The sequence below is a fragment of the Leucoraja erinacea genome, chromosome 2 (genome assembly GCF_028641065.1).
Source record: "Leucoraja erinacea ecotype New England chromosome 2, Leri_hhj_1, whole genome shotgun sequence".
In the NCBI taxonomy this organism is placed as follows: domain Eukaryota; kingdom Metazoa; phylum Chordata; class Chondrichthyes; order Rajiformes; family Rajidae; genus Leucoraja; species Leucoraja erinaceus.
Window position 1 is genome coordinate 84,480,839 of NC_073378.1, and position 18,962 is coordinate 84,499,800.

At 44.7% G+C, this 18,962-nt stretch overlaps 1 protein-coding gene across 2 annotated transcripts in view; it reads left to right on the top strand.

Moving 5' to 3' along the window:
- tax1bp1b (Tax1 (human T-cell leukemia virus type I) binding protein 1b) overlaps nucleotides 1-18,962 on the top strand; it is a 97,478-nt gene that overhangs the window by 45,788 nt on the left and 32,728 nt on the right. For both annotated transcript variants that reach the window (XM_055659915.1, XM_055659924.1), the window contains exons 9-12: nucleotides 6,702-6,947; nucleotides 7,465-7,620; nucleotides 12,723-12,834; nucleotides 14,772-14,893. In XM_055659915.1, coding sequence (XP_055515890.1) covers nucleotides 6,702-6,947; nucleotides 7,465-7,620; nucleotides 12,723-12,834; nucleotides 14,772-14,893 — 636 coding nt within the window. The remainder of the gene's footprint in view (nucleotides 1-6,701; nucleotides 6,948-7,464; nucleotides 7,621-12,722; nucleotides 12,835-14,771; nucleotides 14,894-18,962) is intronic.

The window sequence follows — 18,962 nt, forward strand, 5'->3', positions numbered from 1 at the left end:
GCAATTGCTGACTTACAAACAGAATAAAATAAGTGGCATCAATAAAGCATGTAATACAGTAGTGATCCATGGATGCTGAAAATCTACTTCAGGATTGTCCTGAGTATGTGGATTAGGACATGTTCAAGATCACTTCATCCAACCTGAATGAATATACCTGTTACCAATTTCACACAAAAAATAGTTGACAAAAAGAGTATTAGGGTCTACCCTAACCAGAGACCTTGGATGCCAAGAAAGATTTAATCTTTGCTGAAGTCCAGCAGCTTTCAAAAAGGATGACCTCCTATGATACAAGAAGGTCAGTATGATCTCAATAAGGCACAGCACAATTGCTGGAGAACCAGTGCCAGTAGATTCCAATTTCTATCACCAATGAGATAGAAAATTGGAGGCATAAAATCAGAGGGAAAATCAATTTTGTTCCAGTTCTAAATATGTTCAAACCAATAAGTTGACCTTTTAAAATGAACAGGTACTTTGGATCTGTCTTCACTAAGGAGGACACAAACAATAGTTGTGGCCAGAGGATCTGGGGTGACAAGGAACTGAAGGAAATCCACATTAGGCAGGAAATGGTGTTGGATAGACTGATGGGACTGAAGGCTGATAAATGGGCCAGGGCCAGGGATAGCAGTAACAGGATCGGTCCGAGTCAGCATGGATTTACGAAGGGGAAATCATGCTTGACTAATCTTCTGGAATTTTTTGAAGATGTAACTAGGAAAATGGAAACTGGAGGGCCAGTGGATGTAGTGTACCTGGACTTTCAGAAAGCATTTGATAAGGTCCCATATAGGAGATTAGTGGGCAAAATTAGGGCACATGGTATTGGGGGTAGAGTGCTGACATGGATAGAGAAGTGGCTGGCAAATGGGAAACAAAGACTGCCACGTTCAAAGTTGTGCCGTTGACAGCTGAAGTTAAGTTAATAAGGTGAATAGAGGACATGTGGAGGCATTGGGTCCTTGTGAGGTCAGTTAAGTACACACGAAAAAAAAAACATGGCAATGTGAAAGTTGATTGCAAGATGGTTGCGGGCCAACTTCGCTGGGGGCAGACCCGTTGGGATCCCATTGTAACGTTGTTGTGACGTTGAACGTGGCTGACGGGCAGGGCAAGTGGAAAAGTGTTTTTTGTAAAGTTTAAAATGTCAATAACTTGTAAAACATAACTTCAATCGTAACGAAACTTGGCTAATGCACACCGCAGGGCAATGGTGAGAAATGTGGGCCAAAAATTGTAGCGCTATTATGTACCGTTTTAGCGGTTTTGGAGAACACACACATACAAACAAAGGTGAGAGTTTTAGTAATATATACAAGTGGGACCCATTGGGTCCCGTCCCCCAATTCGGGGGGGGGGGGGGGGGGGGGGGTGCGCGGTGTTACAGTGGAGGGCTGGTCCCCGAATACAATATCCCACCACTCACCCATAGGTCCCAATACTCACTACTCCCTAGAGATGGAGAAGTGGTTGAGAGGGAGGGGTGGTAATGGGGGAGGGGGATAAAGAGGGAGAGGGGGGTAGAGAGGGAGGGGGATAGAGACGTCAGTCAGATTTTTTTGTTTTCTCAAAATGGTTGAGTTTGGCTGTTTTAAAATTTTAAATGATTAAAAGGTTCGGAAATATAGGTAGGAATGCAACTGGAAGATCGCCTCGACGGGAAAATGTGAATAGAATGTGTGAAAATGGGAAGGCTGTGGCCTAGCGTTTGGAATAAAATAGGAATTAACCAGATTGTGCCCAGATGTGTGAGGCACAGGCACACACAGGACACAGCACACACGCAGAGACAGACACACACAGACACACACGCACACACACACACACACACACACACACAGACACACACACACACACACACACACACACACACACACACACACACACACACACACACCCACCCACACACTCCCTGTCACTGCGCGTGGGTTTTCTCCAGGTGCTCCAGTTTCCTCCAACACGTCAAAGATGTGCAGGTTTGTAGGTTAATTGGTTTTGGTTAAATTGTCCCTAGTGTAGGATAGTGCTAATGTGAGGGGTAATCGCTGGTGGGCTGAAGGGCCTGTTTCCACACTGTTTTTCTAAAGTATAATGTACCAGACTTTCCGTGATGCTTTTCACCAGCCTTTCCACTACAAAATGTCACTATGCAAATTATTTTCCAGCAAAGCATCCCTTCTGTAAATCAAGAAATCAATGGCAAGCCTTTAAGGGGCTGTCCCACTTGGGCGACCTAATCTGCTAGTTTAGAAGAGTGTCTTCGATCTTCAAACTCGCAGTGTGGTCGACACGTGGTCCTAGGAGGTCCTATGAGGTCGCTGGAACTCTCCTTCATGCTCGAGGGAAGTTCCCGAATACTCGTGGCCTCAGCTAGGTCGCAGAAATCTTTTCAGCATGTTGAAAAATTTTACGCAAGTAAAATTTGGTCGGCATGGTTATTTTTAACTCGTAGTGCAGTGGAGTGGGGTTGCTATTGAGTTACAGGCAGTCGAGGGCAGCCGTAGGCAATCTCCTTCGCTTACCGGGCATTTTGATTGGCTCATCGGCATTTTCCAGGACCAAGGAAACCCGACCGGTAGGTTAAATGCCCGCTGAACTTTATTATCTATCTATATACTTTTTTGTGTGTGTGTGTGTCCGTCGAAACAACACGCTGAAACGGAGAGATCGTTACCATGTTGCTAGCGGTGGGACGTTTTATCATAACGTTTTGTCATTTGTCTGTACACATCATTAATAAAATCCGCCCACCCACTCATCTTTCCGCCTCCTGCTGGCCAGCAACCATAATGGCTGCTGCCGCCCGGCTCCTCCAAAAAACGCCGACATTTTTCACATTTCGCTAGCGAGTTTAGTTCCTCCACTCCCTTTCTCCACCCCCCTCCTTCTCGGCCCCTCTCTTTCTCGACCCCCCTCCTTCTCGACCCCCCCCCCCTTCTCGACCCCCCCCCCTTCTCGACCCCCCCCCCTTCTCGACCCCCCCCCCCTTCTCGACCCCCCCCTTCTCGACCCCCCCCCTTCCGACCCCCCCCCCCCTTCTCGACCCCCCCCCCTTCTCGACCCCCCCCCTTCTCGACCCCCCCTCCTCGATCCCCCCCCCCCTTCTCGACCCCCCCCCCTTCTCGACCCCCCCCCCTTCTCGACCCCCCCCCCTTCTCGACCCCCCCCCCCCCCCCTTCTCCCCCCCCTTCTCGACCCCCCCCCCTTCTCGACCCCCCTCCCCCTTCTCTCCCCCCCCCTTCTCGACCCCCCCTTCTCGACCCCCCCCTTCTCGACCCCCCCCCTCTCTCCCCCCCCTCCGACCCCCCCCCTCGACCCCCCCCTTCTCGACCCCCCCCCCTTCTCGACCCCCCCCCCCTCCTCGACCCCCCCCCCTTCTCGACCCCCCCCTTCTCGACCCCCCCCCCCTTCTCGACCCCCCCCCTTCTCGACCCCCCCCCTCGACCCCCCCTTCTCGACCCCCCCCCCCTTCTCGACCCCCCCCTTCTCGACACCCCCCCCCCCCCCCTCGACCCCCCCCCTTCTCGACCCCCCCCTTCTCGACCCCCCCCCCCCCCCCCGACCCCCCCCCTTCTCGACCCCCCCCCTTCTCGACCCCCCCCTCTCGACCCCCCCCCCCCCCCCCCCCCCTCCCCCCCCCCCTCCCCCCCCCCCTCGACCCCCCCCTTCTCGACCCCCCCCTTCTCGACCCCCCCCTTCTCGACCCCCCCCTTCTCGACCCCCCCCTTCTCGACCCCCCCCCCTCTCGACCCCCCCCCCTCCCCCCCCTTCTCGACCCCCCCCCTTCCCCCCCCCCTCTCGACCCCCCCCCCTCCCCCCCCCCCCCCCCCTCTCGACCCCCCCCTTCTCGACCCCCCCCTTCTCCCCCCCCCCCCCCCCTTCTCGACCCCCCCCCCCCCTTCTCTCTCTCCCCTTGCAAATGGCAAGAAGGCAGCAAAAAAGTCTGAATTGAAATGGCAAGAGGAATGAAGAAATGAATAAAGCATTGATTGTTTGTGCCATGTTTGACACCGTTCAGCAGTATGTTTTAGCTAGCTGCCAGAGCTGCTTTCATTGTTTCATATGTAACACTTGTTCTGGCCCGTTCATGTGATAACATTACATTGTGTGAAGCCCTATTTCGACACAAGGTTTTGCCACTGCAGATTTTAGCAGATCTCAGGATAATTGCCTTGCTCCAGGCATCAATTCTGGCTTCAAATTAATGTTTCAACTTGACAAAAAAGGAATTTTGAATTAAAATAAGTTAATCTCTTCTTCTACACTTAAACTAACATTTATTTCAATTAACATTGAGTTTTTGGGTCCCCTTCGTTAGACAAATTCTACCCCTCATTCCTGAGCTGCGTCAAACGTCTCTTTTTGAATCATTGCTAAAGTGCCTTTGATCTAAATGGTGATTTGTCTTTGTATAAGATTGCTTGCTTTGTCTCTTAAAATCTTGAACTTCTCAAAGTTTGAAAAGGTCAAGTACTGTGAGTAGTTCCTTGGAAATGTAGCGTAGATCTTCTCTTCCATCTCTGAGCAGTGAATCTCTGGAATTTTCTGCCACCAAAGAGGGTAGAGGTCAGATCATTAGTTATACCGTTAAAGTATATCTTTCCACTCTTTGTCTACTAAACAGAAAGTAGATATATACAGTGCTCTCCATAATGTTTGGGACAAAGACCCATCTTTTATTTATTTGCCTCTGTACTCTACAATTTGAGATTTGTAATAGAAAAAAAAATCACGTGGCTAAAGTGCAGATTTGTCAGATTTTATTAAAGGGTATTTTTAAACATTTGGTTTCACCATGTAGAAATTACAGCTGTCCTCCCATTTCAGGGCACCATAATGTTTGGGACACATGGCTTTACAGTGTTTGTAATTGATCAGATGTGTTCAATTGCCTCCTTAATGCAGGTATAAGAGAGCTCTCAGCACCTAGTCTTTCCTCCCGTCATTCCATCACCTTATCAACATGAGGATGAAATTTGTGCCAATGAAAGTCAAAGCAGCCATTATGAGACTGAGAAACAAGAATAAAACTGTTAGAGACATCAGCAAAAATTTAGGCTTACCATAATCAACTGTTTGGAACATCATTAAAGAGAGCACTGGTGAGCTGATTAATCGCAAATGGGACTGGCAGGCGAAGGAAGATCTCCACAGCTGATGACGAAATAATTCTCTCTATAATAAAGTAAAATCCCCAAACACCTGTCCGACAGATCAGAAACACTCTTCAGGAGCAAAGTGTAGATTTGTCAATGACCACTGTCTGCAGAAGACTTAATGAACAGAAATACATAGGCTACACTGCAAGATGCAAACCACTGGTTAGCTGCAAAAGTAGGATAGCCAGGTTACAAGAAGTTTGCCAAGAAGTACTTAAAAGAGCAACCACAGTTCTGCAAAACGGTCTTGTGGACAGATAAGACAAAGATTGACATACCAGAGTGATGGCAAAAACAAAAGTTTGGAGGAGAGAAGGAACTGCCCCAGATCCAAAGCATACCATCTCATCTGTGAAACACAGTGGTGGGGGTGTCATGGTCTGGGCATGTATGGCTGCTGAAGGTACTGACTTGCTTACCTTCATTGATGAGACCTCAGATTCAGATTCAACTTTATTGTCATTGTGCAGTGTACAGTGCAGAGACAACGAAATTCAGTTTGCATCTCCCTAGAAGAGCGACATAAATATGAGCAATAAATAAATCTATTTACGTGCAGCTGCTGATCGTAGTAGCATAATGAATTCTGAAGTGTATGGACGCATCCTATTTGCTCAAGTTCGATCAAATGCCTCAAAACTCATTGGCCGGTGGTTCATTCTACAGCAAAATAATGATCCCAAACATACTGCTAAAACAACAAAGCTAAAAAAATGGTCAATTCTTGAGTAACTGTCAATCACACAATCTGAACCCAATTGAGCATGCCTTTTATATGCTGAAGAGAAAACTGAAGGGGAGTAGCCCACAAAACATAAGCTAAAGATGGCTGCAATACAGGCCTGGCAGAGCATCACCAGAGAAGACGACATGTCCATGAATCGCAGACTTCAAGAAGTCATTGAATGCAAAGGATATGCAACAAAATACTAAACATGACTATTTTCATTTACATGACACTGCTGTGTCCCAAACATTATGGTGCCCTGAAATGGGGGGACTATGTAACAAACGGCTGTAATTTCTACATAATGAAATCAAAATGTATAAAAATGGCCTTTATTAAAATCTGACAATGTGCACTTTAACCACATGTGATTTTTTTCTATTACAAATCTCAAATTGTGGAGTACAGAGGCAAATAAATAAATGATGGAACTTTGCCCCAAACATGGAGGGCAGTGTAGATATTTTAAATATTTTGGGGTGTGGGGAAATGGCACAGAAGAGTTGTTGAACTAGAGTAGATCAACCACGAGGGGCTTGGTGGGCTGTCTCTTATGCCTTGTTTTCTTAGCCATTTTGAAAACATGTTTTACTGTGGGACTGCTGTGGTAACAGGAGACTATTTTATTGCCTAAGCACTTTAAAATGCTTTTATTCTCAGTATCTGCTGGTTTATTAAACTAGTCATAGAATTGTTTCTAGCCTATTGATGATGGGTCTTTCCAATTATTTAATGTGTACAAGAGTTCATACATGAATGTATGCCATTATGAGATCTAAAGCATGTTCCTTTCTTGCTTTGAATGTTAGGATGAAGTATCTATTCTTCGGGAATCGTTACGAAAAGCTGAGGAGCACCTGCAAGCGAGTGAGCAGAGAGTTGTCTTGATGGCTCGGGAGCTTGCTGATACTTCTAATGTTCGCGACAGGACAATGGGTGATCTGCATAGCGCAAGAATAAAAATTGATCTGCTAAAAAAGGAGTTTGCCGATGCTGAAAATAAGTATACAGCAGAAATACAAATGCTAAGGGCTGCTTTATCAAAAAAAGAGAAGGTATATATTTCTTTTTTGATGAGGTTGGATTTTTTGGTTGGTTAGTTGAGATTTAGTTTCTTCACTCTTTCTCACTCTTCTCACTATTTTCTTAACCCTTTCGAATATGTATATTTTTTCCTGCTCCCCCTCAAGATTATCTTTCTTCTCCATATCTTCATCCAATCTCATTCTTTTGTCCCCATTTGTCTCTGCATTCTCGATCTGTGCCCCTCCAACCTACCTCCTTCTAACCTCCCCCTTTCCAGCCCCCGCCCTTTCCTTTCCTGCCATCCTCTTGACATCCTGTCCGTTTTCTTCCTTTTTCACCTCCAGTTGTCTTTTGCCATCTTAGTCATCATACTCTCTTCTCCTGGCTCCCTTTTAATTGAAAAAGGCTTTGGGGATTGTTATTTAATTTACTGTGTTTTAGAGGGTAAATACGATTCACCTCAAGAATAAAAACATATTTGTGGACAAGGTTTGAGAGTGTATGATAAGATGTTAAGTGACATCATATTATGAAATTTATAACTAGGGTTTTTCGGTGGCTGGCAGTACTGTGGAACAAGAACTACATAAAGAGGTTGAAGATTTAAAACTTAGGCTTCAAATGGCTGCAGAACATTACAAAGACAAATACAAGGACTGTCAAAAATTGCAGAAGCAAGTTACCAAACTCACAGAGCAGTTGGTGAGTTGAATATTTAGATTTTCTCATTGGGCGATGCAAAACAAAATTAAAGATTGTAATATAAAGTTATTTTTCCAGATTTATTTATTTCAGTAGATTAATTAACATGATCATTTGTATTTCAGATTTCTTGTACTTCCTTAAAATTCTAATTTTATTGAAGGTTTTCTGAAATAACTATGTAGGGGTTATCGTTGTAATCTTTAGCTTAAAGGCCTATGCCTAGAAATTGCAGTTTATATTTTTTGGCTTGCTAGTATATAATGTAACCCATGGTGCCTTGTTTACCTTTATTTCTCTCCCATCCAAGATTCTACCAACAGTATATATTGAGTATTACCTTGTATGGCCTTGTTCCATTCAGTTCATGAGAATTCTCAAGCTAACAATCTGTTTTACTTGATATTAAGCAAACCCATTCAGTGCTAATGTAGTTGGGAATCCCATACATATGCTGATTTAGGAGTAGGGCTCAATAATTACTCTTAGATATGGTTTGGCAGTGTCATTCTGAGCTGACAGTTTGTGGGTTGAAGTCCAGTTCCAGAAGCTCCAATAAATAATCTAGCCGAGCGTTTCAGAACTAGTGTTCTATTATCAGAAATGCAATCAAATAAGGACACAAAGCCATTCTCCCAAGTGGATGTAAGTGGGCCTCATTCATTATTTTGTAGAACAAGGGGTTACATTTGGTGTCTTCATAAAATATTTCTTAATCAACAACATCAATGCAACCTGACTGGCCTATTACATTGCCATTTGTGGGACTTTGCTGTGCAATTACAAAATAAGTAGTGCGCACTTTTGAAGTAATTAATTTGCTGTCAAACCCTTTGGATCATCCTGAAATAATGAAAAAAAAATTCACGAGTCATTTCTAGAATGGGAGGGGAAAATCGCACAGTATAAATATTGATGGAAGTCTGCGGGGAAAACATGAATGAGTAGTTGAGATATTGTTATTCTGTAGCCTGGCAATGCTCATTGTAAAACGTTCATCTCGTATGCCATGTTCATTTGAGGGAAAGTTACTGGAGGTAGTTGGCACCCAAGAAGTCAGAAGGGTGTCTTTCAGTGAGCATTTTATCGTGCATGATTCGTGCTTTAAAAACAATTAAATGCTACCCACGCTTCATTATTTTATTAGTATGTGAATTTCACATTTGAAGAAAAAGCACAGACACTCTCCAACCAAGGAGAGGTTTAATGTTTTCTACAGAGCACCAAGAGTACTGGCAATAAAAACTTTCAATTATGTAGATCCTTTTAAACCCTTTCAACAAGCTCCCATAAACAGCGTGTGATAATGACCAGATAATCCACTTTGGAAATGTTGATCACAGAGTAGATAGTACCTTGTTCACGGTCCCTTCTCATCTTTGAAGTACTGCCATGAGATCCTGAGTGTGCTTTGGTTTAACGTGCCATTCAATAGACATCTCTGATGTTGCAGAGGGCTGACAATAGTGCATTAAAGTGTCAAAGTAGATTTTTTGCGCTGAAGCTTGTTGATCAGGACTTGAACTAAGCTAAGTCAGAAAATGCTGGAGAAACTCACCAGGTCAGGCAGCAACCATGGATAGGCTCTGGAGGTCCCAGAGCTGAACCATTAACAGTTTCTCTTTCCATAAATGCTGCCAGATCTGAGTTTATCCAGTATTTTCTGTTTTTATTGCAGGTTCAGCATGTTCAGCTTTCTTGATAATTAGTTTAGTTTAGAGATACAGAATGGAAACAGGCCCTTCAACCCACCGAATCCGTGCCGACCAGCGACCACCCATATACTATTTCTGTCCTACACACTCGGGACAATTTACAGATGGCAATTAACCTACAAACCCGCACGTCTTTGGAACGTGGGAGAATCCGGAGCACCCAAAGAAATCCCACACGGTCACAGGGAGAACGTACAAAACTCGGAGTCAGGATTGAACTTGGGTCTTTGGCGCTGTAAGACAGCAACTATACAACTACACCACCGTGCCACCTTCTGGAACTGTACTAAACTTGAAACTTGTCTCTTATGGGCCTGTCCCACTTCGGCAGGTGGTTGCCGGGTAGTAACCTTCATAGTCGTGAGTAGTTCCCGCGTTGTGGGAACTAGTCGTGGCCTCATTATGGTCGCCGCAAATTTTTCAATATGTTGAAAAATTAGCAGCGACCAGAATGAAGCCGCCATGGAGAGTAGTGAGAATTCTCGTGCCGTAGGTGCAATGGTAGTGCGTTGCAAGGAGGTGTAAGGTTGTCGTAGGTTCTCGTAGGTTGTACCCGGTACAGCAAATTTCATTGGCTCATTGGGGGAAAAAAAAAGTAAGCAGTAGTTTTCAGAACCAAGGATAACCGACTGGTAATGTTAATGTCCGCCGAGCTTCACAGCTGTGCATCTCTGGCTTTTTAAAAGTTGTCTCCACTCATTCTTTGCACCGTGTGAATTTCACTCAGACTACGCTCCTCCCCCTTGCCCTGTCCCTCCCTGCGTAACCGCTGGTGAAGGAAGCGGTGTGTTTGTGTGTTCCACTCTGACAGGCGCCGTTCCAGTCGCCGGTTTTTCAGACGACTGCCGGCAAATTGACAGTCGCCTGAAAAATCGTCTAAGTGGGACAGGCCCCCAATTCACCCATTCCTTCTCTCCGGAGATGCTGCCTGTCCTGCTGAGGTACTCCAGCATTTTGTGTCCATCTTAATGAATACCAGTGCATATTCCTCCTGGTTAAATCCCTCCCTACCTATGTTCAAGACACTTCATACGCTCTTCATCTACTCCAGGACTTACGTTTTCTAGGCCCCCATTCCCTCATCTTCACCATGGATGTCCAGTCACTCTACACCTCCATCCCCCACCAGGAGAGCCTCAAAGCCCTCCGTTTCTTCCTCCAAATCAACCAATCCTCGTCTACTGATACACTCCTCCACTTAGCGGAGCTGGTCCTTACCCTTAATAACTTTTCGTTTGACTGCTCCCGTTTCCTCCAAATACAAGGCATAGCTATGGGCACGTGCATGGGCCCTAGCTATGCCTGACTCTTGGTAGGGTACGTCGAACATTCCTTGTTCGAGGTGTACCGTGGCCCTATCCCCGAACTTTACCTCCGCTACATCGACGACTGCATTGGTGCTACCTCCTGCACCCACACACAACTCACTGACTTCATCCATTTCACCACTAACTTCCTTCCAGTACTCAAATACACCATTTCGGCCATTTCCCTACCATTTCTTGACCTCACTATCTTCATCACAGGTGATAGACTACTGACCAACATCCACTATAAACCCACTGACTCCCATGGCTATCTGGACTACACTTCTTCCCACCCTGCTTCCTGTAAGGACGCCATCCCCTCCTCCCAATTCCTCCGTCTGCGCCGCATCTGCATCCAGGATGAGGCGTTCCACACCAGGGTATTGGAGATGTCCTCATTCTTCAGGGAACGGGGATTCCCCTCTTCTACTATAGATGAGGCTCTCACCAGGGTCTCTTCTATACCCAGTCATTGCTCTCACTCGCCATCTCTTTCCCCCCACCCCCACTCGTAACAAGGGCAGAATCCACCTTGTCCTCGCCTTCCACCCTACCAGCCGTCACATACAACAAATAATCCTCCGACATATTCACCACCTCCAACGTGATCCCACCGCTTGCCACATCTTCCCATCTCCTCCCCTGTCTGTTTTCCGCAGATACCGCTCCCTCCATAACTCCCTGGTCAATTCCCTTCCCAACCGAACCACCCCCTCTCCAGGAACTTTCCCTTGCAACAGCAAGAAATGCTACACTTGTCGCTTCACCTCCTCCATTCAAGGACCCAAACAGTCTTTCCAGATGCGGCAGAGGTTCGCCTGCACCTCCTCCAACCTCATCTATTGCATCTGCTGCTCTAGATGTCAGCTGCTCTCCATCGGTGATTGCTTCGCCCAACACCTCTGCTTGGTTCGCAATAACCAACCTGATCTCCCGGTGACTCAGCACATCAACTCCCCCTCCCATTCCGAATCCGGTCTTTCTGTCCTGGGCTTTCTCCATGGCCCCGAGTGAGGACCACCGTAAATTGGAGCAGCGGCACCTCATATTTTGCTTTGGCAGTTTGCACCCCAGCGGTTTTGACATTGACTTCTCTAATTTCAGGTAGTCCTTACTTTCTACTCTCAGCTCTCCCTCAGCCCTCTGGCTTCACCTCTTCCTTTCTTCTTCCCACAGCCCCCACCCTCACATCAGTCTGAAGAAGGGTTTCGACCCGAAACGTTCCTTCGCTCCATAGATGCTGCCTCACCCACTGAGTTTCTCCAGCATTTTTGTCTACCTTCGATTTTCCAGCATCTGCAGTTCCTTCTTAAATGCATATTCTTTCATCATATCTTTTGTAAAGATGTTAATTGCTGTTGAATTGTGAACTAAGCCAATTGAAAAGACTCTTGGAATCCATCTCAATAGGATGTCCCAAACTCAGTGCATCTTCAGATCAAATTAAACGGGACACGATTCAGTATAATTTCAATAGCTACATTGATATGTTTAATTTTGTATTTTAAGTCTGACAAATGGTACATTTGAATTACACTTTTACATTGGAACTGACAATATGCCTTTGAATGTTCAAACTCCTTTGCTGGGACAACTAATTCATATGGATGGTCTAAAAGCTTCTGAAGTGGGATAGGGGGTGGTTTGTGAGGGCTGACTCTCTTGAGTACACAAATACTCTTAATTATTGATAAACAGACACATGTGCCTATAACCATTTTTGATGTGCCAAATTACAAAATAAGTCTGGTCTGGAAGTTTCCTTCATCTCTGCCATAATGGCGCAAAATAACTTGGGCTGAAGATGTAAGGTTTGATGTAGGCCAATTAACATACCGCATTATCTTGCATTTAGCTGATACATACAAGAACTTCCCATGGTCTTGTCAGTAGACAGCCCAGTTTGTTTACAAAGCTGTCCTTTTTAATTTCAGACTGATACAACCTGCAATGTATGCTAGAACGGGTTTTCTGTTTCTTGTTTGAATTAATGCCTGCTTTATCCACTTATTTATGACCCCTGAATAATCCCTAACAATTCCTTAAAGAGGTCAATCTAATCATGTAATTATATTAATAGGAAGAGAAAAAAGATGGACCATTCTCTAACAAGCAGAAACTAACTGATAATGAAACAAATACAGATTCACCTCCAGTGTCTGCAGCAGATTTTACTCAAGACACTTTTCCAGGTACTGTGCACTTTGTTAGCCTCTATCCATAATGGTAAACAAGCAATTTTAGGTATCCTGCATTAATTAACATATATATACTTCTAAAAATAGTTTGTCTGCATACTTTTCTCTTTGTAAAATGCAAATGAAGTCTGCATATCCTCTGCATTTTTACATAATTTAGTTGTTGCGTGAATTTGTATATTCGTTTGTAGTTAATAAAACAACAAAAAATAGTATGTATTATAGCTTGAGTAATGATGGAGGAACTACTGGTGTTATCTGCCATCACCCCATTAAATTAACAACAGCCTGAGGATTTTCTACACATCCAATTTAATATGGAAATTCAAGTGTTGCTGTCAGCAATCCAGGGCACTTTTATAGACTGCAATCTTATCCACAATTATAGAGGTGAAATCACATGAACTTGAAAGGAATATAATGTATATTTGAACTAATCCCTGTGGAATATATTCTGAAAATCTAGTGAGATTTTAATGATATACCAAGACTTCATAACTGCTCAATAAACTGGACGCATTTTGCAAATTTGCAGTTTCATTATAGAAATATTCCAAAATATAATTTATTGTCTGAATTTCTTCCGATGCTCCAGTATCTGCTTTAATCATATAACCATGTTTTGATCCATTAACTGTAATTATTTTGGAACAAAAGCAAATCACTGTGCACTATTCAGAAATTGCTGGGCACAGATGATACATTTGCATTTTAAATTCACTTAATGAATTGCGAGTCTCTGTGCTGATTGGATACAAAGTTTGACATGTTAGTAATCATAATCAGGCATATGTCTAACACAAATCCTGCACGGTGGATAATTTCTGCTATTTCAGGTCAACTCTATCAACCCACTTAGCTTTGACAGGAAGGTGCTGCTGGAACTAGCGGGGCAAGCAGTTTTTGTGGAGGGAATGGACTGGACATTTGATTCAAGATCCTTCTTCAGTGATTGGATTAGGGGGAGAAAGCTGGAAAATAGATGGGGGTTGAATAAAGACTGGCAAGTGATGGGTGGATTCCAATGGTAGGGAGAGTTTTGTTGGCAGATGGGTGGACTAAACGGTAAACTAGAGGAGGAGAAGAATGAAATGTAAAGCTGGAGAGGGGAGATGTGGGTGTGAGAGGACAGGACGACGGGAAAAGAGGAGGGATAAAAGGGAATGGGAGATGGGATGAGAGAGAACCATACAAAGAAGGGGAAAGGAGGAAACGGGTACATGGATAGGAAAGGTTTAAAAGGCCAGATGTGGGCAGGTGGGACAATTGTGGTTGGGGCATCTTGGTAGGCATGGACAAGTTGGGCTGAAGGGCCTGTTTCCATGCTGTATGACTTTTTGACTAAGATGTAATAAATTGATTAAGTAAATCTTTTACCTGCTGGAGCTTAGATAAATATGGGATGACCAGATTGAACATAAGATATCATGAGAAAAGATTTCCAAAACTAACATTTAAAAATAATGATTTGCCCATTTATGAAAGATGTGTAAGAAGGAACTGCAGATGCTGGTTTAAATCAAAGATAGAAACAAAAAGCTGGAGTACCTCAGCGGAACAGGCAGCATCTCTGCAGAGAAGGAATGGGTGATGTTTTGGGTCGAGACCCTTCTTGTTTGTTTTTCTCAAACAGTTGGAGTCTTTATAACCCCTCCTTGGAGGCATTAGAAGCTTATTATCTGCCTATTTTAAGGCAGAATGTGATCGATGCATGATAAACAATATATGGAATTTTGGGAGAATGGTAGCAAATGGGAAGTTGATGTAACAATCTGATCAGCCATCATCTTATTGCTCAGGAGAACAGACTCAAGGGGATGTATTGCCTACTTATTCCTATTTTTTTAAGGTTGTATCCTTCATGGTTGTTTGGTTGTAACATAATTTCATTGAATAACTTTTATGTTAACGTTCTGCTCTTTTCACAATAGCAGCCATGCCTGCTCCATTCGACTACACATTTGATCTCTTGGTGCAAACGAAAATCAGTAAAATGAGTCAAGAAATAAATGAAAAAACAATGAAGTTCAAGAAGTGCAAACAGATGTTTGATGTAAGTGAACCTATTGTCAGTATGCTTCCTACGTGTTGGTTTCTTTATGAACGTCATACCGGGTGTGGAGGAAGTAGTAAAGAAGACGTACAGCATGGTTCTCATAATGAAGAGATGGAAGAAATTTCACTTCATATAATTTGTTTTCTGGCAAATCTTGTTTGCTTGTCTTTTATTTATGATCATAGAACTTAACCCAAATATGAATTTACCTTGCATTTAGTGTTTCCATTAATCCAAATTGAATTAACAGGAAACATTTGCAGCAGGCAAGTGGGTCACATACTGCCTGGCTCCTCCATCACTTGGGCAGTATGTTCCATATTTCAATCATCCTCGGGTGACAAAGTTCATCCTCTGGTCACCTCAACACCTCTTATCTGCATCAGGGCTCTCACTTAACTTTTTTTCTCTTTTGTCAGCCGGGCAACCTAGGCAGCTTTTTAGGTTGCCAAATGATAGTTTAGGTGGTCATTTAAGACAGCTTGCATGACGCGTGTGATAATGTGCTCGGCCGAAGTGCGTAGTTACCAGTCGGAATTATGCTCAATGAAGCATTTACATATTATTTCTGCTTCAAATGAAGTCACAAACTAAGCATATTCATCAATCAAGACATGATATATACCACAATGACATGCAGTAAAATTATAATACAGTTTCTCTCCTCTTTTTACACGTTGCAATTAATGCAATTTCTATTAGAAACATAGAAACATAGAAATTAGGTGCAGGAGTAGGCCATTCGGCCCTTCGAGCCTGCACCGCCATTCAATATGATCATGGCTGATCATCCAACTCAGTATCCTGTACCTGCCTTCTCTCCATACCCCCTGATCCCCTTAGCCACAAGGGCCACATCTAACTCCCTCTTAAATATAGCCAATGAAGTGGCCTCAAGTACCCTCTGTGGCAGAGAGTTCCAGAGATTCACCACTCTCTGCGTGAAAAAAGTTCTTCTCATCTCGTTTTTAAAGGATTTCCCCTTTATCCTTAAGCTGTGACCCCTTGTCCTGGACTTCCCTAACATCGGGAACAATCTTCCTGCATCTAGCCTGTCCAACCCCTTAAGAATTTTGTAAGTTTCTATAAGATCCCCTCTCAATCTTCTAAATTCTAGAGAGTATAAACCAAGTCTATCCAGTCTTTCTTCATAAGACAGTCTGGTGAACCGTCTCTGCACTCCCTCTATGGCAATAATGTCCTTCCTCGGATTTGGAGACCAAAACTGTACGCAATACTCCAGGTGTGGTCTCACCAAGACCCTGTACAACTGCAGTAGAACCTCTCTGCTCCGATACTCAAATCCTTTTGCAATGAAAGCTAACATACCATTCGCTTTCTTTACTGCCTGCTGCACCTGCATGCCTACCTTCAATGACTGGTGTACCATGACACCCAGGTCTCGCTGCATCTCCCCCTTTCCCAATCGGCCACCAGATTATTTCTTTCCACTTCCAAACAAAAATGTGGTTGGGTTATTCAGCGTATGATCAACCTGTGTCAATAAATCCTGGACCATGGTAACATATATGTTTAAGCATGCACACTACAGATTGATTCAAGCATGTTTTCTGTGAAGGACCGACACTTATGACATGGCCATAGCATGGGTCGTTATTGCTATTGGTACATAAACACTCTCGCTTCCCACATAATTTATCCACAACAAAATATACAGGTTGCAAGGTATTTTCTAAGGCATTTTATGATTATATCTGTTAAAACCGACTATACCCATCTGACCGGTTAAACATTACACTAACTGACAAGAGATGGCCAAAGGACATAACTGCAGCAAATGTTCTTTTGGTAATATGTTTAAACGTGTAAAAATGCGACATTACCGGACATTCAGATTAGTTATGTGTTGTGAACAGCAATGAAGATGCCCAGTTTGTAAGCAACAAATTAACAAAAATGTATTGATAAATGCTGTTTCCACCATTCCCACTTCAGAATTAACTTTCAAATTTCAACTGAAATATCGCCTGACCAACTTTGTGATGTATATGATCGACTGTAGAAGTAAAACCAGGATAACGAATAAAAACGAATAGTTGTGAATGTTGCTCATTAAATAACTACAGTACTGATACTCCATATTAAGAGCATTGATTTGCCATTAAAATGAATTAAAATGAAAGTGTAAATGGCAGCTGTAACAATCGAACACTGCGGTTTTAATGTTTCACGTGTTCACGATTTAATTAATCCATCTTTATGGATTAAAACAAAAAATAACATCGGGAATTAAAACACATTTGATTGCATTCCGCTGTTGGCGGAGTGGCACGCAACGGCTGCTGTCAGGGCTCGCCGGGTGCAGGAGGAGGTGGAGCCGCTGCTGCTGTGCGGGGCTCGTCATTCGCTCCGACACCCCGCACTACACCCACTGCTCTGAAGACATTTCCAGCGCAGTAGGGTCGGAGGGTGGGGGGGGGGGGGGGGGGGGGTGAATCAGTGCGGGATGGATAGATGGGGGGGGGGGGGGGGGGGGTTGAGAAGGCAATCATGTGCAGGATGGATGGGTTGAGGCAGGGGAATTAGTGCGTGTTGGTTGGAATAGGTAAAATTGTGAGGGGAGAGTGCGGGGGTTGTCTGGGGATTGAATGGGAGGGATCAGTGCAGGATGAATGGCGGGAATCAGTACAGGATAAATGGGGGGAATCAGTACAGGATGAATGGAGGGATAGGTGCAGAATAATGGAGGGGGGATCAGTGCAGGATGAATGGGGAGATCACTACAGGATGGATAGGGCAGATCGGTGCTGGATAAATGGAGGACGGGGTCAGTACAGGATGGATCGGGAAATCAGTGCAGGATGAATGGGTGGAGCAGTACATGATGAATGGGAGCAGTGCAGGAGGGGGTGGCGTAGATGGGGAGGGGTGCACGGGGATGTTAGTGAGGACTGAATAGAGGCGGGAATGGGGATCAGTGCAAGATGGAGAGGAGGTGTCCCAGGATGGGGGGGGGGGGAGGGGGGGGGGAGAGAGAGAGAGAGCGAGGGAGGGAGGTCAGCACTCCTCCGACAACACCGGCATCATCGCCCCGCTGCCTTGGCCATCCCAGTCCACCGCCAAGTGCAGCCGCCAAATGGGGAGGCAGTTGGGATCTCCCAACCGCCTCCCCTCCTCTGCCAGCCAACAGGAAGGTGCTTCAGACAGCGGAAGGGGGCCTCCCCCTTCCTCCCACCTCTCGGCGTGCGGGAGGGTTTGTTTTGAAAGCGTTTATCGCTGTTGACGGAGTGGCACGCAATGGTCGCTATCTGGGCACGCCGGGTGCAGGAGGAGGTGGAGCCACCGCCGACCTGAAACGTCACTTATTCCTTTTTTCCAGAGATGCTGCCTGACCCGCTGAGTTACACCAGTTTTTTTTGTGTCTCTTCAGTATAAACCAGTGTCTGCAGTGTCAAGCCGGGCAAAATGACCAGGCTTTTAGGTTGCCCAGCGGGACTTTCGGTGGCCATTGGCACCCGGGCAAACATTAATTTCGAGCCCTGTGCATGTATGGAAACGTTTTTTACTTTATATCCTATCTGTGCTCCATTATGTTGTAGTCTTATCATTCCCCTCCTTCAAATTTCCTACTCTAAGGAAAACAAACCCAACCTATCTACTTTCTCAATGTAACAGCAATGCCATCCCAGGCAACATGTGGTGGAGCTTCTCGGTGCCCTATCCACTGCAATCTCATCTTAAATACTGGGAGGGGGTAGGGGCGGGGGGAAGAGAGAGAATTGGAGGTAGGATAAGGCCAGAACAAAGTACGGCAGGCAACAGATGACCAAGGAGGAGTGGAGCCCATTGTTGGCTGCAGAAGTGATGATAAGAAAGGGACACAAGGATTCAAACAGTGGAACTAGTAGGAAGAGTAGGGTGGGAGACGGGCGAAAGAGGGAACACAGGATTACTTGAAATTAGAGGGAAAAGATCAATGGACTTCCTCCACTGTCAGTGAGGCTACATGCAAATTGGAGAAACAGCACCTCATATTTTACTTGAGCAGCTTACAACGCAGCGGTATGAATGTTGATTTCTCGAGAAGGAACGAAATTTTGAAGGA